The following is a 23,953-nucleotide window of genomic DNA, read 5'->3' as shown; positions in this document are numbered from 1 at the left end:
GTTCTCTTTTTCATTGTTCTCTTGCAACTTCGTGACGAGTCAAAATTGTCGCAGATCTGGTACTGTGTGCATATGTTGGGATACACCAAGTGAGAACACTGGTCTTTGACATTTATCAAAGGTGTGCAGTGCCTTTAAAGATCTACTTCTTCTCCATTTCTTCCTCCATGCTTAAAGACAGGACTATCAGAAACAACCGCAACACAACCACTTGGTTATTATCCGATTTCTAAAAAAAACTTCAGTTTACACAAATAACAACATGCCGCAAGAAACGATTCCGACTGAAGTGCTTTCACCTTGAGCCAAATAATGAATTTAAATCAACTTCTTGGAAAAAAAGAGAGCAGTGAACGACAACTATTAAAACAACAAAAACATCGTTGGGAGAGAAGAATGAGCATAGTGATAGTTGTGATTAAATTCTTGTAGACAAAACGTTCACTCTTCCAAGTCACGATTGAAAGAGACGGGTGTTTTTCACTGCTCCATTTCAATGTGATAAGGTCCACAGTGCAAAGTTTTTACTTTGGAGTCTGACGTTTACACTTAAAGGCACTGGACATCTTTGGTAATTGTCAAAGACCCATATTCCCACTTGGTGTATTCGATGATCCCAACAAGTGCTGTAAATAACAAATCTGTGAAGATTTCTACCCAATTGGTCATCGAATTTGCAAGAACATAATGATGGAGCCGTTTTTTACAATGTTTTATTCTATCAACAGCTCTCCATTGCCCGTTACCAATTTTGAATGTTAACAATTATTTTGATTAATTACTAATAGTGTCCAGTGCCTTTAAGATACAGTAGTCTCATGCATGCAATAAGACTAGTAATTCAGTTACATCTTTAATTTGTTAATATCGTAAAAATACCTCCATGTCACGAGGGTCATATGCATAATCCACTTAGCACACTTTAGATGAGAATAAACACACTAACCATACACGTGTCCTGCAGCACTGCAGCAGACGAAGCGACATTTTGGCTGTGGTTTATTAAATAATATCCGTAGAATTAGTCTGAATTATGCAGTAGCGGATAACTGACCGCGATGTTACCGTGTGTTAATCAAGATGTACTTTTGCCTGCTTGGATGTAGACTTGACTCAAGTCTCAATCCCGTGAGAGTCCTTTGATTTTCAGTCCCATCGCCCACCATCAGAAAACTCCCCCAACCAATGCCGCAATAGCTTCATTTTGACGGCGGGTTTTATAGGAACCTCTCGCACCAGAACGGGACTTGAATAAAGTCTAACTAGAATGCCTCTTGGTTCCTTGTGAGACAGATGCACGGATCTTGAAGCCCATGTAACTCACCGCAAATAAAACCGGTATGGCAGGAGATTCTGTCCCCCGGAGATTCTGTCAACTGTGTAAAAACTACTTCTGATAGCGCCCTCTTTTGAAACATTCTCCCTCAACCAAGGTTATAGTTGCCAGTAACAGGGACATAAATTCCGGCGTTAAATTTCCACTGGGACACCGGCTTTCCTGCCTACGATCACCCGGTATTCCCCTCTTGATTATAAATGCATGGTGCATCCGTGCAAAAATGCAATAGGGAACTCATTTGGTTCACACTGTCATAGCTTTTAGGACAAAATGTGGATGATAACATACATTACAGGATACATGTTATTTCTTGTGGAATAGTTTTTTACTGGTACTATTACAGCAGCTTACTTGCATCTGTAAAATAAACCCATTTTCGAAAAGCTTTTTGCTGACGTGTTCCCGCGGCCTGCTCACTTTTGCACTCACAGTACGATATTACTCACAATGGGAGGACTGTTCTTGTCGAAGAAGAAGAAGAAGAAGAGGAAAAATATCTCTGCTGCCCAAAGTTGTTTCAGCTTTTTCTGTTTATTTTTACATGTCTTGAATGTTTCTAAATTGCACTGTATCATACAAAATAAGCACGGTGTATCAAACCCTTACATTGTGAATTACCATCTGCACCTGAAGTCTAAAAGCTCCCTGGTCAGAATTGACCCGGATACCGACAGTCCTAGAGGGCCAGGGGCCGATTTCACAAAGCAATAAAATTCATCGCAAGACAAATTTTCAGTTTCACCATAGTGATTTGTATTGTGACATCACGTTTTACTAAGCAACTACGATTGATTTGCAGTTACGATCAATCTTAGATCTTTGTGAAATTGGCCCCTGACCCATTTCCGGGTCAGACTTACCATAGAAATGGCATGGGATTTAACCCTTATTATGTGTCAATTCGACCCATTTCTGGGTCAATTTGACACAGATTCCGGGTCATATTTTCAAATACCTCGGCCGGCCCGCACTTGCAGATTATAATGTTACTCAATTTCACTTGTCTTATTTTCCTATATTTTGATTGGCCACACACTTTTTTCTGTATTCACATCAGGCTGCAAACTGTGATTTTAGAAGTCATGTAAAAGTCGTGGCCCCCATTCGTGTAATGAACAAAAAAACTGTTCACGTTATAGGGTGAAGACTTTGAGCTGCCAAATGCTGAAATATTTCCATTTCTGTTGGATATCTCATCCTCAGTTATTTTGTTTGTGTCCCGTGGTTTTCAAATATTATATAACACCTTAAAATAATATTTTGATTAACTTTCTCTTTTCAAACTTCTTCTCTAAACCATGGTCATTTGCTTCTTCGGACCAGTGTGTATTCTTTGTCAAATCTTCCCGAAATACCACCTTGGGGCACTTTCTAAATTTCTGTCTTTCACTAACTGTGTACTCACCATCATCGGCTGACATTTGCTGGTAATACAATCATGACTTGAGAGTTCTTTCTTTAGGAAAGACAGAGTTTGTTCCACAATTGAAAGTTGAATTCTTGGCAGTCAGGTTGGCTCACAGTGGTTTCTTTCCATTACTTCCACCTCTGTGGACCTCGGTTCGAGGTGGACCGAAGCCTTGCATGTGGATTCGGGTTTTTAGTCCTTGCGTTGGTTTTCCTAATGGGTTTACCTCTGACGTCTAAAACTGAAAGGTCCTCACTGTCTTTGCCACAAAAAGTTGGTGTGATGGTTCGATAAGGATGATTTACCGACTGTAATCAGATTCGGACTCATGATCATCTTTACCTACATCATTACAAACTGAACCCAACCCAACCCATGCTTCACGGACGTGTATCACCAACCACTTTATGACACGGAGAAGAAAAAAGAAACACCTTATAGAGGACATAGCTCCTAAAGCCATTATCTGAAATGTCAACTCGTTTTTATGGTATCTTTCATCACTCGAATTGCCTTGAATGCCTCTTAGCTTTTTACAATCATTGGACTGAGTGTTAGAGTCTGTACAATTCTACTGAGAGGACTCTCTGTCACTGTAGTGGACCTATGGCACCCACTATACTAGATAATGAATGCCTAACATTGATGTCTGTTGTTGTGATATTTTTATTCTGGTAAATAATAATGGTATGTTTTGTAGTATTGATTTATGGTGTATAATTAGTTTCAAAGCGACTAACAGGTGTTTGAAGTAATTTGAAGTAATTCAAAGGCAGAATTATCAAGCATAATATTCTTTCTGATTGCCGAAGTTAAATCATACACCATATAGGTCAGGCCCTGTACTCAATAAAAGATTCGTACCTTTTTTCGAAGGACCGACTAACATGCCCGATTGATGGTGGTATGATAGATAACTATGCATGGATCAAGGGCCCATCCAACATGCAGACGTTAACAAAAACAAAAATAACTCTCAAAGTTAAACTGGTGTTTTCTGTCCGTTTTTTGGCAAAGAAAGATTGTGTGCTTTTATGAAACTTCATCGCTATTCAAGATGATTCGTTGTGGCTGGATTAAGTGACGTCATTGTTATGTCGGCCTGGCTACAGATCTTGTTTGCCTTGTTCGGGAGCACTTTGGAGAGATTTTCTCGAAATCCTTTATTCTTCCTGTTGTGTTAAGAGTTGGTTTGTTGGCTCCTAACAAAAGTGCACCATTACATGTTAATACATTGTGACATGATGTTGGTTCGCTTCGGTGGTTTTGGGACGGTGTTGTGTACAGAGGCATTGATAAGTAGGAAAAAGAGTTGTACATATATTATTTATCAAAATAAGTAAACATTTATTTTCATAAAAATACTGGTCCTCTAGCTTACATTGATACATGATCCTGTAGATTTTGTATTCCATTAAAGGATTTGGGTACTTTTTCAAAATGTCCATATATTAACATTAACATTAAACTTACAGGGTTTGAAGATATTGATAGTGGAAAGTTTCCCTTCAAATATTACTTACTGAGGTGCTGTAGTTTTTGAGAAATGAGTAAAACATTGTCGTGAAAATATGTTTGTAAATGATTAAAATAATTTTCGTCTCATGAAACGAAAATTATTTTCATGACATTGTTGCTCATATGGCGCCGACAGTAGGCTTTTGAAAAAAGATGAGATGATTTCAACGAAAATGGTATTTTAACTTGATAATAATGCGCTTGTTCACCATTCTAATGTAATTTTGATATGTGTACACTTCTGAATTTGTTGTAATAATCGACTAAAAAATCAGGCCCCAACCTAAGGTTTTGACAAACTTAAAACACTTCTGCCGTTGACGGCACGAGTCAAAGGACAATGCCGCTTTCCTTTTCCAAACAACCTCCTCCCTACCCCCCCCCCCCTTTCGCCGGATTTGGTTTCGAATTTTCCCGCTCCAGTATTATTTTGGCCTTATAGTACTTTCTGCATGGATAGTGTCGGTCTCCCTCTTCGTCACACTTTCTATCTTATCCACAAACCCCTCCCCTACCAACACCAGCTGTTCTACCTTGCCCCCACCCCCTCTCCATAAAAAGAACTTTATACAATACATATTAACGCCTCATACGTTTTTTTTAAAGCTTGGATTCCAATACATCTCTCTCCATGTAATGAGGAATAATTATAAAATAATCAACCTCTAGCTTTTGGAACGTGTTGAGTGCGTCCCGGTTTTACTACTTACTGTGCTTGTCCCCCCCCCCCCAAAAAAAAAAAAAAAAAAAAAAAAAAAAAACATTCATAGATGCACATGATGTTTTCTTCCATCAAAACGGATTTTTTTTGTGGTCATAATGTTCTCATCTCCGGGTCTGTTTACACGGGGCTACATGTATGATTTCGCGTTTCCCTTAACACACGGAATAGTAATCCGCCCGGGCGAAATAGTAATCCGCCCGGACGAAATAGTAATCCGCCCGGGCGAAATAGTAATTCGCCCGGGCGAAATAGTAATTCGCCCGGGCGAAATAGTAATCCGCCCGGGCGAAATAGTAATTCGCCCGGGCGAAACAGTAATCCGCCGGGGTGAAATAGTAATTCGCCCGGGCGAAATAGTAATTCGCCCGGGCGAATTAGTAATCTGCCCGGGCGAAATAGTAATCCGCCCGGGCGAAATAGTAATCAGCCCGGGCGAAATAGTAATCGAAATCGTAATAGTAACGTTTTTTTTTAAGCTTGGATTCCAGTACATCTCTCTCCATGTAATGAGGAATAATTATAAAATAATCAACCTCTACCTTTTGGAACGTGTTGAGTGCGTCCCGGTTTTACTACTTACTGTGCTTGTCCCCCCCCCCCCCCCCAAAAAAAAAAAAAAAAATAATAAAAAAAAAAAACCATTTATAGATGCACATGATGTTTTCTTCCATCAAAACGCATTTTTGTTTGTGGTCATAATGTTCTCATCTCCGGGTCTGTTTAAACGGGGCTACATGTATGATTTCGCGTTTCCCTTTACACACGGAATAGTAATCCGCCCGGGCGAAATAGTAATTCGCCCGGGCGAAATAGTAACTCACCCGGGCGAAATAGTAATCCGCCCGGGCGAAATAGTAATCCGCCTGGGCGAAATAGTAATTCGCCCGGGCGAAATAGTAATTCGCCCGGGCGAAATAGTAATCCGCCCGGGCGAAATAGTAATCCGCCCGGGCGAAATAGTAATTCGCCCGGGCGAATTAGTAATCTGCCCGGGCGAAATAGTAATCCGCCCGGGCGAAATAGTAATCAGCCCGGGCGAAATAGTAATCGAAATCGTAATAGTAACGTTTTTTTTAAAGCTTGGATTCCAGTACTTTCCTACTTACTGTGCTTGTCCCCCCCCCCCAAAAAAAAAAAATAAATAAATAAAAATAAAAAAATAAATAAATAAAAAAATAAATAAATAAAAAAAATAAATTAGTAAAATGAGTAATAACTGCCCGGGCGAAATAGTAATCCGCCCGGGGGAAATAGTGGAGCCCGATTTTTTTTTTCGGTATGTCCTATTCACGCTTCCGTAAAATTTCCATCTTTTAAATAAAATGTATTACAAAATAGAGAGACCGCCAATACAGGGCAACATAGCTCAGTTTTGGGGCGCTGGCACGTTATGCCTACGATCGTTCGGTTCAAATCCCAATTTGTCTTCGTTCAACCCCACAACTCAATAACTGTTCTTCCAATCTGATTGCGTTAAAGCCATTGGACACTTTCGGTAAACAGTATTGTCCAAGTCCCACACTTCGTGTATCACAACTTATATATAAAATAACAAACCTGTGAAAATTTAGGCTCAATCGGTCATCGGAGTCGGGAGGAAATAACGGGAAAACCCACCCTTGGTTTCCGCACGTTTCGCCGTGTCATGACATGATTGTGTTTAAAATAAATCTGTAATTCTCGCTATCGAGAATTGATATTGTGTTAATGTTTTCTCAAAAAGTAAAGCATTTCATGGAATAATATTTCAAGAGAAGTCTTTCACCATTACCTTCTGTAAACCCTGTAAATTATTTGTAAATCTGTGAACTTTTTTATTCTGTACCGAAAGTGTCCAATGGCTTTAATGTAACAACTTCACCACAATTCTAGAAAATACATTTTGGAAAGTAACCCAAATGTTAAGTTTCCACGGGACGATACCAGCCACAACTTGTTGCTAATGCATACGTTTAGAATACTCCTCTCTAAAGAGTAACTGGAAACATGACCTCTTTTGACCTCATCAATGGGTACCAATGTAATTACAGCGAACTCATATGAATGACTTCGGCTAGATTTCCGCTAGTAGGAGGTCCAATAACATTACCCTTGGCAACAGTCGTAGCTGTATAGCCGAACGGTGGCTTTGCGTTATTTTCAATTTAAACTAATTCTGTGACGTCACTCTATTGATGAAAGGGTAGATTATTTTTTACGAATCTACACAGAACTATAGATTCGTTGCGAATCTACTCTTAACTATAGATTTGTTACGGATGTACACTTAACTGTAGATTTGTGACGAATCTACACTTTCAACGTCGACATGGCTTCGGGAAGCACGTTTGTTATAACAACATTAAAGGAACACGTTGCCTTGCATCGGACGAGTTGGTCTATAAAAAGCGTTTGTAACTTTTTTTTATAAATTGCATATGGATGAAAAGATGTTTTAAAAGTAGAATACAATGATCCACACAAGTTTGCCTCGAAATTGCGTGGTTTTCCTTTTACTGTGCGAACTAACACGGTCGGCCATTTATGGGAGTCAAAATTTTGATTCCCATAAATGGCCGACCGTGTTAGTCGACGAGGTAATTTCGAGGCATGTTTTGCGTGGATCATTGTGTTCTACTTTTACAACACCTTTCTACACATATGCATTTTATATAAAAAATTGTTACAAACGCATTTCAAAGACCAACTCGACCGATCCAAGGCAACGTGTTCCTTTAACACAGCAGAGTGTTTAACTTCAAGATAACATAAAAAATACGTACCTCACATCACTGCGTCTCTTCATCTTATACTTCTCCTTATAACAAGACGGAAAGTTCTGAAGACGAGCAGAGTATACTGTTAGAAACGTCGAGACTACATCGGCTCTTTGCAGAGCAATATACATGGTTGTATACACATGGTTGTATCCGCAAGATTACAATTAATTAATGTTCAGTTTCTTCCTATTTATCCACACCATGCAAAACACTGTATTTAAGACTGGAACTGCTATAAGACGCATATTCTGATTTAATATTGTCCTTGGTGTGCACTTCTCCAAACGCTGAAAAGGTTTTGGTTATAAAGTAATTGTCTTGTATAAATAAATGTTTGGCGTTTCGAGCCGACCCTGTCGTGTAGAAGTCATCAATCAACGTCTTCCTATTGGTACATGTAGACGTTATGTCAATAAATAAAGCCAAAAACAAAGCCAGTGGTGGTCCATTTCCCCGCACTATATAAAAGTAATTACTAAATTGTATAATAATTTGATGTACCATCCTTAGTTTGTTTCTTTAAGAAGGATAATAAAAGCACCCTTTCAGATTGTCTGAATTGTGTGCGATTTGGGGTTTCACCACCGACGTACACCCGATCAGCCAGAAACAAGGTCGTGACCCCCCCCCCCATTGAATTACGGCTGATCATTTCTAAACAGCAGAGGGCGTGTGTGCGTAGGTGTGTACTAGCGTTGTGGATTTCCTTATGAGGTCATTACACTTTATACTATGACATTTCTAGACTTAAATTAAGTTTCAAAATCTTAAGAGTCAGTTCAAGTAAATATTTGATATATTTTTTTGTGTAATGTGTTCACGGTCACAAAATTATAAATTGTTTATAATTTGTGGGTGGAAGGGCCTTGGGGTTAAAGTAAACAAAATTGCATGTTCAGTTCAAAATATAACCCGTTGTCATGGGTACAGCCCATTTTGTTTTTTGGCCATTTTAGGCCAATTTGGGGGTCTGAAAAACTGTTTTCAATCTGTAACCATTTTTGGTGGAAACGAACTGGTTACTCTTCGGGGCACAATGGACGAAAACACTTGCAAAGAAAAAAATACTTTTGGTAAATCCTAGTTAGTTTGAAGTTTCTATCCTCCATGTCAAACGAATTTTTCACTTGCCATTTGAAACTTAAAGCACAAATGAGGGCTTCATTATATCATGTCATTGATCATCATTTCAGCTCAAGATAACTGTTCAAGTTGTCAAGTTGCCATAAACCTCCTATTACATGAAGGTAGTCCTTCTCATGACGACACACCCATAATTCATAATTATATTATTATGTTAAAAAAGGCGTTTTATTTGTGTATTAACCAGGTTAAGATTCAATCAGTGAATGAATTTATATGAATGGAATCAAAGAGCAATTTTTACTTTCAATCTTCATTAACTTGTTGTGGTTGACTGTGTGCACAATAACTACGAAAACATAACTGTTTGTCCTGTTTATTTACCTCAGACCAAGGACCACCTCCTGTCATGCCCGGTAGAGGGCCAGTTTTACTTCCCTGACGATGATCTGATGTATAGATCTTCACCCATCAGCTTGAGAACATGCCCGAAGGGGATGAGAAAAGTGTAGCTGACACGACGGAAGAAGAAGAATTAAGGTGACAATAATTGCGATTTTTCTATACTGTGCATGTCATTTAAGTCTGTAGACTTGCTTTCAAGTCTGAGGCAGTAGTTATTGTGTCTGTATCAGAGTTGCAAAGTGTACTTTGTCCCTATTATCATGGTCAACCACACCCCAAAACATTATACACGAGAGGGCGCTAGTTAAGGCAGTACCATACTGACTAACGGATAGGCTGAACGCAATTTGTTTTTTCTGTACATCAAAATTGTCACTGTCGTAGTTTTTCTTCTTCTAAATCGATCAAAAATGGGGATCCTTGTGAAAAAAAAATCAGGAACATTTTTGAGGATGGCAATTCAATACTACAAAAAAATTCAGTCTGAACGTCACACTTCGTGTGTTTTTAATTATACGTCAGAGATTGCCTTTGAGCCTGCGTCAAGATCCTGACGGTCACGTGGTACGGATGTATCGTTGATCTCGCATTCATTTCGCAGTCAAATTGTATGTACACATTTACAAATAAAACATTATACATGTATGTAATTAATGTACTGTGTAATAATATAATAAGACTTGTAATGCCAGCAATGTAAGAACCAATATCTGACCCCCAACTTGCGGATAAGTACTGGGGACCAGTTTAATAACTGTAAACAAAATCACGATCATAGTCTAGACGTGAAAAAACTACTGTAGAAGTTTCGTACGGATAAAACATTTTAGGGAACCAAATCAACAAACTCAACGTTCAAACTTGGCCTTCGTAAACCTGGCGTACGTCTACTCTGGTTTAAAGTCAGCAGCCCGTGTCGTTATTGTATAGCAATGTGCTTATCGGACAATCAGAAACAACGCTGCGTAATGAAACATAACTGTCTACGCCTTGAATTGCGTTCAGCAAGTTGACGAAATCAACAAATGTACAAATTCCATCTCACTGCACTCATCATGGAGTGAAGTACATAGGTAATTGAACTGTCCGTGGTGGAAGTTCGATAGTAAGTTTGCAGTAATCATGTAATGATTTTACATGCGTTAGGGTATAGTTCTGAAAAGAACCGTTGGTTTCAAGTAGACGAAGTATACTCGGATCGTCTTCTGAAGAAAGCATAATGGAGTCCCTCGGCACCTATTTAAATATCCGGCTTTTGCTGGTATTCGCCTCTACATTTCTTATTGCTGTTTGGTTCCTACGTTGGCGGTCTCTCCACCGTGGTCTACCACCTTCTCCTTGGTACATCCCACTCATTGGAAGCCCACAGCTGTTCAGCTCCTCTATGCATTTAGACCTGACTGAAACTGGGTATAAGTACGGTGGGATATATACCCTACACGCTGGCCTGATGCCTCTTGTTGTTCTCAGTGATCTGCACGTCATCAAGGAAGCTTTGGGGAAACAAGGGGAGTATTTCAATGACAGAATGGATCTCCAAAGTGCCAGCAAGGTACTTAAACTAGAAGGTATTCAAATATTCTTGGTTGATAGTTGTTTTATAGTGAGTTTTTATAGCAAGGCTCCCTTGCTAATATTGTAGCAAGGGTTTACATTTGTTTAATGTACCTCGTGTAAAAAAAAAAAACAATGTGTAATGTCAAAGGAACAAATCTTAGCCTATAATGTTATGATACATCCCTTTTTAAATGCATGATGGTATTGATCTTGGAAATAATGTGCTTTTAAGCTAAAGTAAAATACACAGTTTTTCGAATTGGAAATCTGCTTTCAAGGCCAGTCATATGTTTAATAAAAACTCAAACGAATAGCCATGTTATCAATACTACTGAATGGTCGGGTTTGGATGTACTTGATTTTTTCTTTCACACAAAACCATAGTTGTTTACATATTTACTTGTTGTATCTTTAGGCCTATCACTATTTATATGACAATGGATCAGTAAATGTGAACTGCTCAATAATAAATAACAAAATTAAAAAATAACAATTTTGAAAAAAATTTTGCATCCAATACAATATCGTGGGTTCGAATCCAACCCGAGTAATATGCCTGAGATTTTTTCTTTTACAAACTCGGGAAAGTGCTTTAATACACCAATACACATAGCGTGTTTGGGTAAAACCAAAATGCCTTATCCACAATGCAAATTTAACAACTTTTAAAGATTTTTTTTGTGCATTTTATTTTGATCCAAACAGGTAGTATACTGTTTTCCAGCGGACGGCAGTGGTCTGCACGCCGCCGTGTTGCTCTCATGTCACTGCGTAACTTCGGCATGGGCAAACGTAGTCTGGAATCATCTATCAATGAGGAAGCAAGGTATCTATGTGATGCTTTGGGCGACCACGAAGGGAAAAATGTTGATCCATTACATCTGATTAACAATGCTGTATCTAATATCATATGTAGTATCAGCTATGGGCAGCGTTATGACTACAACGACCCTGCATTCAAACATCTCTTAGCCAATATGGAAGTCATCTTCAGAGCTTCAGTTATGAGTCTTGTCGTGTGGGGATTCCCCCTTATGTCATACTTAAATCACTTCAAGAGATTGAACACGGCCTTGGAGAACCTGGCTGATTTCAGCAAGGAGATGGTGGAAGCACACCGTGTGACCTTTGACCCCGACAACATCCGTGACGTCATCGATGCCTTTATACTTGAGGGCGGGAAGCACAAGGAGGATGATTTGAAGGAGGTGTTTCGGGATGATCTGATCTGGCGAGCGATTCATGATATGTTTGCAGCGGGGACAGATATGACCACTAATACTATGCTGTGGCTTATTATTTTGATGATGGAGTTCCCGCATGTACAAGCTAAGGTAATGTACATCTTTAAAGGCAGTGGACACGATTGGTATTAACTCAAAATAATTATTAGCATAATCCATTTCTTGGTAACGAGTAATGGGTAGAGGTTGATAGTAAAAACAAATTGTGAGAAACGGCTCCCTCTGAAGTAATGTAGTTTTCGAGAAGGAAGTAATTTTCCACGAATTTGATATCGATAGCAGATTTAGAATTTGAGGTCTCGAAATCAAGCGTCTGAAAGCACACAACTTCGTGTGACAAGGGTGTTTTTTCTGTCATTATTATTACGCAACTTCGACGACTGATTGAGCTCAAATTTTCACAGGTTTGTTATTTTATGCATATGTTGAGATACACCAACGGTGAAGGCTAGTCTTTGACAATTACCAATTGTGTCCAGTGTCTTTAATAATTAACCTCTATGAGTTTCTAGTTATGATTTACCTATTGCTCCATCCTGTACCTCGTTTGACCTATGATGAGTTTCTCTATAGTTCAGTGAAATTGAACATTAGATATTTCAATGAAATATCAGATCAACTTTATTTTTACAAGTATTTATGTTTGAAGCTTCGCATGGTGTGGATAAATAAGAAGAAACTATGAATAACTAGTATTAGTAGACTTGCGGGTACAACCATGTGTGAATCTCTTTTGTGTGAGTGTTGGCTGTGAAGACGAGCAGAGAATACTGTTCAAAACGTGGAGACCACACTGGCTCTTTTCAAAGCAAACACTCCTACAAAAGAGATGTATCATAAAGTACCAGCAAGTTTACTATTTATTCAACAGTTCTTCAGAAAGTGAAGACTATGGAAGTTTATGGTCCGTCCGACAGAACATTCCATTACTTGTTAAACCCCTCGTGGATTCGTCTACCTTTTGTAGTAGAGTTTTGTCAATAATAATACAAAATGTTTTCGTGAGGCTTGCTTTATTCACTCATTCATTTCTTATATTTTTACCACACCCAACGCAAAGGCATATGATTTACATTGTAGTATAATGATTAAGGAAAGCACAAGTATAATAGGATTCTGGGTGAGGATGGAGGTCTCCAAGAAGCATCAGCTTGTTGCTTGAAATCAAAATAAGAAAATAAACATGTCAGTGACAATGTTCCGCCCGGGTCGTCTAGTTGTAATCAATTTGCCCATTGTCAGTTTGCTCGTCATGTATTTATGCGAATTAAATCATTTTGCAGCAATTATGAACTCCTTACATTACAGGTACAGCAAGAAGTCGATGACGTCATCGGTCAGGCTCGCGTACCGTCGCTGTCCGATCGTCCATCCATGCCCTACACAGAGGCAACACTCATGGAGATTCAGCGCTACCGCACGGTGGCGCCCTACCTCCCACCGAGGGTGCTTTACAGTGATATCAAATTCCGTGGTTTCCATATTCCTAAGGGGACACAGGTTTGGGTGAATCTGTGGACTGTACTTCATGATCCAGCGCACTGGACCAATCCAGAGTGTTTCGACCCAACGCGGTTTCTATCTGAAGATGGCTCACGTGTTATTGTGCCAGACGCCTTCATACCATTTGGGATAGGTAAACAAATTATTTTAAAGATGCTGTGTTGTGCTCAAAGAATGCCAGCTGTGACTGTGCATGGACCAATAAACTAACACAACGACGAGCCAAAGCAACTAAAGCTAATGCTCAATATTAAAAAATACAAAAAACATGTCTCTGCCCTTTTCCAATTTTCGGCAGCCCCCTCGATCCACTAAAGCAAAAGTAGTAGTCCTGGCCGTTTGTCTACCTTCCGCACAGGGCCAGATTTCATAAAGCTGTTTGCTGGTAAGCAATTTCGTGTGCTTACTGTAGGCAGAAAAATGTGCGGAAAAGCATAAACTTATTTTACCATGATTCCCAAGTTCGCAGAAACATTCTCAACTCGCATGCACGTTCACCATGAATTTGCATTGTTACGTCACTCGTGTGCTAACCGTGGGTTCCCCTTACTTATGGTAAACATCTTTATGAAATACAAATTTGGCTAAGGAACCACTCCGAACGTTCCGTATAAGCACAAAACGGCTGCTTACATGTTTTTTTTAATTGGCCCAAGGTTAGTTAAAAAGTAGGGCAGTTCTTTTGAATCTACTCAACGGAACAGAATGCAAAGCAAGACATTTTTTGCAAAGGACCAAAATCTACGTTGCAAACCAATTTATTGATACCTCACCGTACATTCAAGGCCTCAAATCTCATATAACTCAGTTCTTGTTCTCATTAGTAGGGAGACGTAGTTGCATTGGGGAGCAACTTGCCATATCTCATATAATTTCATATAACTCAGTTCTTGTTTTCCTTATGAATAGGGAGACGTAGTTGCATTGGGGAGCAACTTGCCATATCTCATATAATCTCATATAACTCAGTTCTTGTTTTCCTTTTGAATAGGGAGACGTAGTTGCATTGGGGAGCAACTTGCCATATTATCTCATATAATCTCATTTAACTCAGTTCTTGTTTCCTTATGAATGGGGAGACGTAGTTGCATTGGGGAGCAACTTGCCATATCTCATATAATCTCATATAACTCAGTTCTTGTTTCCTTATGAATGGGGATACGTATTTTGCGCTGGGGAGCAACTTGCCATACCTCATAATCTCATGTCACTCAGTTCTTGTTTTCCTTATGAATAGGGAGACGTAGTTGCACTTGGGAGCAACTTGCCATACCTCATAATCTCATGTCACTCAGTTCTTGTTTTCCTTATGAATAGGGAGACGTAGTTGCACTTGGGAGCAACTTGCCATACCTCATAATCTCATGTAACTCAGTTCTTGTTCTCATTATTAGGGAGACGTAGTTGCATTGGGGAGCAACTTGCCATACCTCATAATCTCATGTAACTCAGTTCTTGTTCTCATTATTAGGGAGACGTAGTTGCATTGGGGAGCAACTTGCCATACCTCATAATCTCATGTAACTCAGTTCTTGTTCTCATTATTAGGGAGACGTAGTTGCATTGGGGAGCAACTTGCCATACCTCATAATCTCATGTAACTCAGTTCTTGTTCTCATTATTAGGGAGACGTAGTTGCATTGGGGAGCAACTTGCCATACCTCATAATCTCATGTAACTCAGTTCTTGTTCTCATTATTAGGGAGACGTAGTTGCATTGGGGAGCAACTTGCCATACCTCATAATCTCATGTCACTCAGTTCTTGTTTTCCTTATGAATAGGGAGACGTAGTTGCACTTGGGAGCAACGTGCCATACCCCATAATCTCATGTAACTCAGTTCTTGTTCTCATTATTAGGGAGACGTAGTTGCATTGGGGAGCAACTTGCCATACCTCATAATCTCATGTAACTCAGTTCTTGTTCTCATTATTAGGGAGACGTAGTTGCATTGGGGAGCAACTTGCCATACCTCATAATCTCATGTCACTCAGTTCTTGTTTTCCTTATGAATAGGGAGACGTAGTTGCACTTGGGAGCAACGTGCCATACCTCATAATCTCATGTAACTCAGTTCTTGTTCTCATTATTAGGGAGACGTAGTTGCATTGGGGAGCAACTTGCCAGGATGGAACTCTTCATCTTCTTCACAAACTTCATGCAAAGATTTACCTTCTCACGTGATGGAGATGACCCCGAAGATCGTCCGGGTATACTCGGTATGACATATGCACCTCAGCCATATAAGACACGAGTTACAAAGCGTTAAAGGCACTAGGCAATATTCTAGTAATTAATTTGTCAAAGACCGGTATTCTTACTTTATGCATCTCAGCATATGCATTAAATAACAAAACTGTGACAATTTGAGCTCAATTATTGGTCAACGAAGTTGCAAGAAAATAATGAAAGAAAAAACACCTTTGTTGTACAAGTTTGTGTGCTTTCAGGTGCATAATGAAATACTTCAGCTGAAGTCTTTTAACAATTGTGAGTGGGAAATTACCTCTTTCTCAAAGCTATACGTAACTTCAGTGGGAGCACTTCTCACAACGTTAGATAGACAAGAATATTTGTGTGGAGGCAGGTTGCATTTTTCATCCATTCACAGAATCTGACTGAACTTTTTATTATTAACACAGATTTTTTCAGAAAATTTGTTACTTGTCTTATAGTTACCAACCATCGCAGTTATATTTTAGCAGCTTTTAAATTCCCTGTTTTAGTTTAAGCTCGGGAAGAAATTCACCTTAATATTTAATACTCTCTTTGGGAAAAAAATAATAATTAAAATAAATATAAATAATCTGCATACACAAGCATAACTTAAAATAACAAAACCAAAAACAAACTCCAGAAATTAGACAAGCAAATAAATAAATAAATAAATAAATAGTAAATTAAAAATATATAAATCCTAAATCATTTTAAAATGTACCCAGTCAGTTTCCCTTGTGGTTTATTATTTGATATATAATATATACATTTATATATAAAAAGTATTCATAAATAAATGAATACATAATTAGAAAAGTACATGTAAAAAGAAATAACAAATATTTCCCAACACAATTCTTTGATATAAATTAGTGCCAATTGCGAAAGTTGATCCTATGAACTTTGTACAAAATAATAACTAAGCATTGAGTTCACATAATGCAGGCCTAATTAACGCATTGGGACAGCAGTTGTAATCTACTAAAACAAATCTAGAGAGCTCGAGGTGCACTATAATTTCCGATGTTTTCGTTTTTATTTTTTTTAGTTGGCTGAATAAATAATTCTAATTCTAATTATAATTATAATAATTATAATATCGTCATTTATTAGGGGAGAGTGCTCTTCTGCAAAAAAAAGATACATTTTTATTTGTCTGAACACGCATTTGACCCCTCAACAGAAACTTGTGTATGTTTGCCTGGCATGTTGGCATCTGCGATGGTTGTATGTGCTGTATGTATATATAGCTATAATTCTACCAAAAAGGTTGATTTTAAAATGCCTCGGTCAAAGTCCGTGTTCATTCAATGGGAGGTTTGTGTACGGTCCGTGTGCCGTTGTGTACGTCATACCAGCATTGATCGTGACTGTAGTATAAATACATAGGACACCAAAGTACCTCTGGGATGACCTTGTTTTGCTCCCATCAATTCAAATAGTGCATTGGTCCATACATCAAATCCCCTTGTGCTGGGGACATCGACAGAGGTCTACGAACTGTGTTCTTTCACACACACAGACACATTGGCTAACCTTTATATCAGAGAAAAACAGTACTTTCCACAAACGCGTTGACTTTATCAGGGAATACAGCAATCTCGTATTAAGTACAGATATGTATCTCAACTTCTCTTTACCAGTAAGTACTTTCACTGGTATTTTGCAATATGGTGAACTTCTACCATATGCACTGGTATTTATAACCACTTATCTACTAGTCTCGTCATTTATAAATCAACCTGGCCGTGCGTCTACACTACCTCCCGGACCATGGCATATGCCATTCATTGGAAGCTTTCAGTTATTCACCACGGCCTCTCATATTGAAGTGACTAAGCTGTGCAGCAAGTTCGGCAAGACGTTCACACTGTACATAGGATCCGATCCGTTGGTTGTGTTGAATGACTTGCATATGATTAAAGAGGCACTCGTGAAACACGCGAATGTTTTCTCTGATCGAGCATCATTCAAACCGATGGAAAGAACCATCAAAATTAAAGGTAATGGAATCCCGAATGCTCATGTAACATCCGTATGATAGCTATATAAGGTTTACTTGGTTTTACAAACTAAAAGTAGTGGTAATCACGAATGCTCATGTAACGGTCGTTGGGATGGTAGCTACAATGTTTATTATTTTGTTTTACCACTAGTCACTGTATAATCAGAACTTCCCCGAGTTCTGTGAACAAAATCACAGGCATATTACTCGGGTGGTATTCCAACCCACCCTGCAACCCTGCAAATCTAGAGCAGATGTCATACCAACATACCTATTTAGTTTGCCTATTTACTGTAGTCCAATTTCAAGTTAGCATTTTAATTTCACCATAGACTAGTACTGGGTACTTAATGAAACAAAATGATGTAATGGTTTCTATCTGGGCTCCAAACCTGTACTGGTAAACATTTAAAAGATAAAATGACATTATATCATGCTGACCTTCTACAAAAGAGTTAGTTTTATGTAAATCTAATATTGTTTGTTTCGCAGGAAGTTTAGTCTTTGAGAATGGCACTGCATGGAAAGCAAGACGCTGCGTTGTGTTGAAAACCTTACACAATCTTACCGGTAACCAGGGTAATCTGCAACAAGACATCAACAAAGAAGTTGGTTTTATTTGTCAAGAAATTGAAAAATTGAACGGACAACCCTTCGATCCATCCAGTTTGATATCAATAGCTGCATCCAACATTATTTGCTCTATGAGTTACGGTCGACGTTTCAGCTATGATAATCAGAGCTTCAGAAAAATATTGACCAACATCGACAAGGTTCTACATTGCTCCTTCGTTGAAACATTCCTAAGAACCATTCCGATCATCTCATCACTCCCAGGCATTAATGGATTCCGTAAAGCAATGGCAGAGATTCTGGATTTTAATCTAGATATGGTTAAAGAACATAAAGCAACGTTTCAGTCAGGAGTCACCCGTGACGTCATAGACGCCATGTTGATTGAGGCACAGAAGGAGCAGGAAGGCACCGAGTTAGTGTTCGCTGATGAATTAATAGCAAGGTCATTATTTGACTTTTTCGGTGCTGGGACAGATACGACTATAAACACTTTACGCTGGGCGTTGCTATTGATAACACAGTTCCCCAACATCCAAGCCAAGGTGGGTAGCTTTTTAGTTTAATATATTTAGTACACTGCCATTATATGACATTTTTCTGAAAAGTAAAACATTTTTGTGCGTTTGACATTTGGTGAAGCTACTGATGCAATTTTGTCTTTATCTGAAACATGACTTCAAACAGCAATTTCTACAAAGTCAATGCGTGGTTAAGTTGGCTGTATTAGAAACCCTATATTTAGAGAGCCATTTGTGTCCCAAAACTTAGGTGAACACAGGGTGTCAGACTAGTCTGCTTGTTTGGGTTGCGCTGCATTTGGACCGAAATTGGCGTCCATATTAAACACGTGGCCAAAGAGAATTGGCCTCTCCATGTCGCAACTACTCTCTTTATGTCTAAGATCTGTATGGGCCCAAATTTCTGCTGAGCAGTTTCATGTATATGAGGAACACCAGTCACAGATTATACAAGTGACACGGTAAATTGACTGGTAACCATATATTCTGGTATTAAGCATAATTTTGTTGTGCTTGTAGCTTATTTTGTGCTAAAGCAGCTCTTGGCTCAGCTACGCAAGACCCCCTCCTGTGACGCACTTAATTGTTCAAGTCTTGTGCAAAATCTAATTTTTGGGAATCCTTGAGTTCTTGACATGTTGGCTGCCCTAATACATGTAGACCATTAACATGACGCTGTACACTAAACCAATTGTTTATTTGTCTATCTGTTTGTATACGATGCAGGTGCAGCAAGAAATTGATGACGTCATAGGTGGGAGTAGAACCCCATCCATGGACGATCAGCGCTCAATGCCGTACACAATGGCTACTATAATGGAGACTCAACGTTACAGGGTAGCTTCACCATTCGTACCACCACGATGTACAAACCAAGATTTCAACATTCAAGGCACCCATATCCCAAAAGGTACCCAGATATGGGTCAATCTATGGGCGGTGCTACACGACCCCATGTTATGGGTAAACCCAGGATCTTTTGACCCTACTCGATTTCTAGCAGATAATGGGAAACGTGTGGTTGTGCCTGAGGCATTCATACCTTTCGGAGCAGGTTCGTAATTTGAATTTGTGTTGGTGCTTCTGTTTAAATGTCCCCTTTTATGCAATAGAAATTAGGCCGGTGTTGCATTGTACACTGCCCTCTCCCCAAATCGGCAATTTGTGTAGAAATTTCGTGTAATAGTGCCCTCTTTTGAATCAACTTCATTCAGCCCATGGGCAGTTGCTTATTGGGCTGCATAATTTCAAATGTTGTTATAGTATCCTATATTTATTTAATTCCCTTTTGTCTCCTTTTTTCTTCTTACTTCTGCAGGTCGTCGAATCTGCCTTGGGAAAAAGCTATCAAGTATGCAGATATTTATCTTCTTCACTAATGTTTTGCAGAAGTTTACTTTATCCTGGCCTTCGCAAGCTGGTCAACCCGACCTCCGCGGTGAACTTGGTCTTACATTGGCGCCAAAGAGCTACTCTATTCGTGCTCAAAGTAGACACAGTCAAAAACCTATAGGTTCCTAGACTGGTCCCCTGTCTTAAAGACAGGTGTTGGTTTTATACAGACCCAGTGGATGGATTCTTTGGATACAATGGTTTTATTGGATGAATGTGCAGTGACGTATACAAAGCTTCCCGTAGTGTTTTGATTGGTCCGAGTTGATGTTTGTAATCAATTGCAGTTTTAGTCGTCTGCATGCAGCGTGCGTAATGTTTATGTGTAACTATGAACATAATATGCATGTAATTTTGTTTGTACATGTGAGTTTGTATACACATTGTTTGTCTGTTTATACATGTGTGTACATATGTACACGTGTATACATGTACGTAGGATTTGACTAAAAATCTCCATGTGAAATGAATGCGAGGTCAAACGTGATTTTGGAACGGGATTGACTAGTCTCATGGCTGGTATCCGGCGTAATTCATTTTAGCCACGAATTGTTACGTCGTGTGTTTAGGCTACCAATGACTCTTTTTGTGCTATTTACCGACGTTTCCAAATGGTTCAATTCTACCAACAAATGGCGCACCAGATAGTGGGCAAAGCTGTATGCTGAGTGAGTGTGACGCCATTTTCGGTCCAAATGTAACACAACCATGGGGCCATGTATTGAAGGGGAAGTGACTTCTTATTCTCGAAGTTTCAAAACTGAAAACTTACGTATAGCCTCTCACCTGTGCCCAAAGTATGCTGATTATGCAGAAAATTGCTTGACACATTAATTTCTGCAAAGCATTTAATTAGAGGGTTACATTGTAGTTGTCATGATGTCCGTATCCGTGGGACGGCTAAAGTTTCGCTACTTCCGGCTGAAAAGCTGGCCTATGTTTTTGTGTAATTTTACAAACAATCACAATTTCCAATGTTTTAATTCATTTATTTTGTATGACCATTATTCCAAAGCACTGCGGAGCACTAGCTTGTCATTAGAACGTTAATTACGGAACAGGCGCCATTTCAGTGGGCAAAGTTTTTGTTTTAGCATTGAAAGCAAATGCTCATTGACTGCATTGATATATTGTTGCATTGAAATATCTGCTTACTAAAATGGCGTCCCATGCACATACAGCTTGCAACTTACGATCTTTGATAAAGATCATAGGCTTGCTCATGTTGAATTAAATACGGTGAATTAAAGTACGTCATGCAGCATGCAAATAAAATAAGACTTTACAAATACAAAGCAAACCTTTAAAAAAATACAACAGCTATGCCTACATATCAGAAAATTAAATTCTTTTTGTTTGTGCTGTATGCCTTTTAACTTTATACTATTCTCGTTGTCATCAGCTTAAGCTGAAAACATTTGAAGGAACATTACAGAATTGGTTTTGCAAAAACAGTTCTGACAGTGTTAGCAATTTATGTAATCCACCATATACATAAACTGACAAACCTGTTGAAGTTTGACAAGAAAATAGGGTCACAAGAAAATAGTTTAAAACTGATCACACATTTTGCATGACATCGATTAAAAAATACATATTAAAACGCTCACTGGGCTTTAAACTCCAAACGGGGGTTTAGTTTTATTTATTTTTCATCAAATATGAAATTTCAGACATAAATATTTCAAGGGACGGGTTCCACTATCATCACCACCAGACCGTGTAAATCTGTGATCTTAAACGAGTTTTCTTATACCAATTCTGTAAAGTTAGTGAACAGTAGCCACATTTAAAAACAGTTAAGACAATGAATACATTTTGTTATATACACTGTAGTCAAGAGTGGCTTAAATATACGCCCATTAGGGTGTGATAAAGCGCCATATAAGAACCGAGTATATATTATTAAAGGCCATGTAGACGTTTGGTAATTGTCAAAGACCAGTGTTTTCACTTGGTGTATCCCATCATACGCATAAAGTAACAAGCCTGTGAAAAAGTGGGCTCAATCGGTCATCGAAGTTGCGAGAAAATGATGACAGAGAAAACACCCTTGTTTGACGAATTTGTGAGCTTTCAGATAGGAATAAAAGACTTCTAGCTATAAGTCTTTTATTATTTTAGTGAGAAATTACCCCTTTCTAAAAAAAAATTACGTTACTTCAGAGGGAGTCGTTTCCCACAATGTTTTATACTATCAACGGCTCCCCAATGCTCGTTACCAAGTAAGTTTTTTAAGTTAATATTTGTTTTGAGTGATTACCAAACGTGTACCTTCCCTTTAAACATATGCAATGATCGCTTTCATTCGGACGTGATTGCGATTGGGCTTTCAAACGAATAAGCATCCTCTTCCCAGGTGTTAATTTGGATTCAATGTATTATTATACAAATTTAAATTGTAATTATAACATACTTATTTTCAAGAGTTTGGTATAAACCGAATAGAAAATATGAATTTAATTTCATAGAGAAATATATTCTTCGTTTGAGTGGTGTTATCGCTCTCAATGCGCGAAACTTGCACATTATTCACGAAGGCCCTACGCCGCTATCGGTCCAAATAAAACACAACGTAGTATGCGGCCATGTATAATCGAAGGTGACTTTTTGTTTAAGTTTCAAAACTGAAAACTGATGAAGTCTCTCATCTGGGCCCAATTAATGCTGCTTATGCAGAAAATTGCTTGACAAATTTCTGCTAAGCATACATTACTTGCTACTTCCAGCTCAAAAGCCGGATTAAGTTTGTGTGTAATTTTACAGACAACCACAAATTCCAATGTTTTAATTAATTTATTTTGCATATAATAGAACGTATAGTATGGAACAGGCGCCATTTCAGTTACCAAATGTTTTGTTGTAACGTTTAAAGCATTGTCTATTGACAGTGCATTGATCTATTTGTTTCATTGAAAGATCTGCCTACTAAAAGGGCGTCCCGTGCACATTCTGCCTACAGCTAACAATCTTTGATAAAAATCATATGCTTGCTCAATAGATTAAACAAAGTACGTCATGCAGCGTACAAATAAAATAAGACTCTACAAATACAAAGCAAACCTCTTAAAAAATGCATCAAATATTTAGGCCTACATATAAACAAATTTGCACTTGTTTGTTTTTGTTGTATGGTTTTTAACTTTCCATTAATCCCGTTTACATAAACTTAAGCTGAAAACATTTAAAGGAACATTACTTAAGTGATTTTGCTAACAAAGCAGCTTTTGGCTTTAAGCCCCTTATGTTATCCGCCATATACATAGACTGACAAACCTGTAGAAGTTTGAGATCGATCGGCCATCAGGGTCACAAGTAAAAAGTGAAAAGATGATTACACATTTTGCATGACATCAATTGAACAAAATGAAACGCTCATTGAGCGATAAACTCCAAACAGGAAATCGTTTGGATAATAATTTCTCATCAAACAGTAAAGAAAAGGAATACATTTTGTTCTAGTCAAGAGAAGCTTAAAATCTTCACCCCTTATACGGTAAAGCGCTACATTGGGGTCGTGTTCATTCGGACGTGATTGGCAATAAAAAAACATCCTTTTCCCAAGTGTTAATTTTGATTCAATGTACATGTATTATTTTACATCTTTTCTAATATACTAATTTTCCTTAGTTCGGTAAAAACAGAATTTTAAAAAAGATTAATTTAACTTCATCATAGAGAATAGCATTCGTTTGAGTTATTTTA

At 38.4% G+C, this 23,953-nt stretch overlaps 3 protein-coding genes across 5 annotated transcripts in view; 2 read left to right on the top strand and 1 right to left on the bottom strand.

The window, feature by feature from the left end:
- Positions 1 to 7,896, bottom strand: part of LOC139949960 (protein FAM167A-like) — a 28,260-nt gene extending 20,364 nt beyond the window's left edge. The window contains exon 1 of one of the 3 annotated variants that reach the window (XM_071948556.1): positions 7,752 to 7,896. The gene's annotated coding sequence lies outside the window, so the exon portion shown is untranslated. Of the gene's footprint in view, positions 1 to 946; positions 962 to 2,744; positions 2,902 to 7,751 lie in introns of those variants that run through there. The other 2 variants (XM_071948554.1, XM_071948557.1) reach the window with 2 other exon arrangements.
- Positions 7,897 to 10,324: 2,428 nt separating this feature from the next.
- On the top strand, positions 10,325 to 16,805 carry LOC139949836 (cytochrome P450 2U1-like). The gene is made up of 4 exons (XM_071948379.1): positions 10,325 to 10,804; positions 11,499 to 12,127; positions 13,346 to 13,673; positions 15,634 to 16,805. Exons 1-4 carry the CDS (start codon positions 10,456 to 10,458, stop codon positions 15,807 to 15,809), a joined length of 1,482 nt encoding a protein of 493 aa, XP_071804480.1. The 5' UTR covers positions 10,325 to 10,455; the 3' UTR covers positions 15,810 to 16,805.
- A 302-nt stretch (positions 16,806 to 17,107) lies between these two features.
- On the top strand, positions 17,108 to 20,387 carry LOC139949460 (cytochrome P450 2U1-like). Its single transcript, XM_071947806.1, has 4 exons — positions 17,108 to 17,760; positions 18,255 to 18,880; positions 19,583 to 19,910; positions 20,175 to 20,387. Exons 1-4 carry the CDS (start codon positions 17,376 to 17,378, stop codon positions 20,375 to 20,377), a joined length of 1,542 nt encoding a protein of 513 aa, XP_071803907.1. The 5' UTR covers positions 17,108 to 17,375; the 3' UTR covers positions 20,378 to 20,387.
- Positions 20,388 to 23,953: the final 3,566 nt, after the last annotated feature.

Source organism: Asterias amurensis, chromosome 17, assembly GCF_032118995.1.
Source record: "Asterias amurensis chromosome 17, ASM3211899v1".
NCBI lineage: Eukaryota > Metazoa > Echinodermata > Asteroidea > Forcipulatida > Asteriidae > Asterias > Asterias amurensis.
The sequence above is the reverse complement of the archived record's forward strand: the minus strand, read 5'-3'. Positions and strand labels throughout refer to the sequence as shown.

Bases quoted from the DNA above. Each gene is read 5' to 3' on its own strand.
- LOC139949836 (XM_071948379.1), top strand. From the start codon at position 10,456: ATGGAGTCCCTCGGCACCTATTTAAATATCCGGCTTTTGCTGGTATTC. The intron at 12,128-13,345 runs GTAATGTACATC...CTTACATTACAG, and splicing joins TCCCGCATGTACAAGCTAAG to GTACAGCAAGAAGTCGATGA. The intron at 13,674-15,633 runs GTAAACAAATTA...TCTCATTATTAG, and splicing joins CTTCATACCATTTGGGATAG to GGAGACGTAGTTGCATTGGG.
- LOC139949460 (XM_071947806.1), top strand. From the start codon at position 17,376: ATGTATCTCAACTTCTCTTTACCAGTAAGTACTTTCACTGGTATTTTG. The intron at 17,761-18,254 runs GTAATGGAATCC...TTTGTTTCGCAG, and splicing joins AAGAACCATCAAAATTAAAG to GAAGTTTAGTCTTTGAGAAT. The intron at 19,911-20,174 runs GTTCGTAATTTG...TTACTTCTGCAG, and splicing joins ATTCATACCTTTCGGAGCAG to GTCGTCGAATCTGCCTTGGG.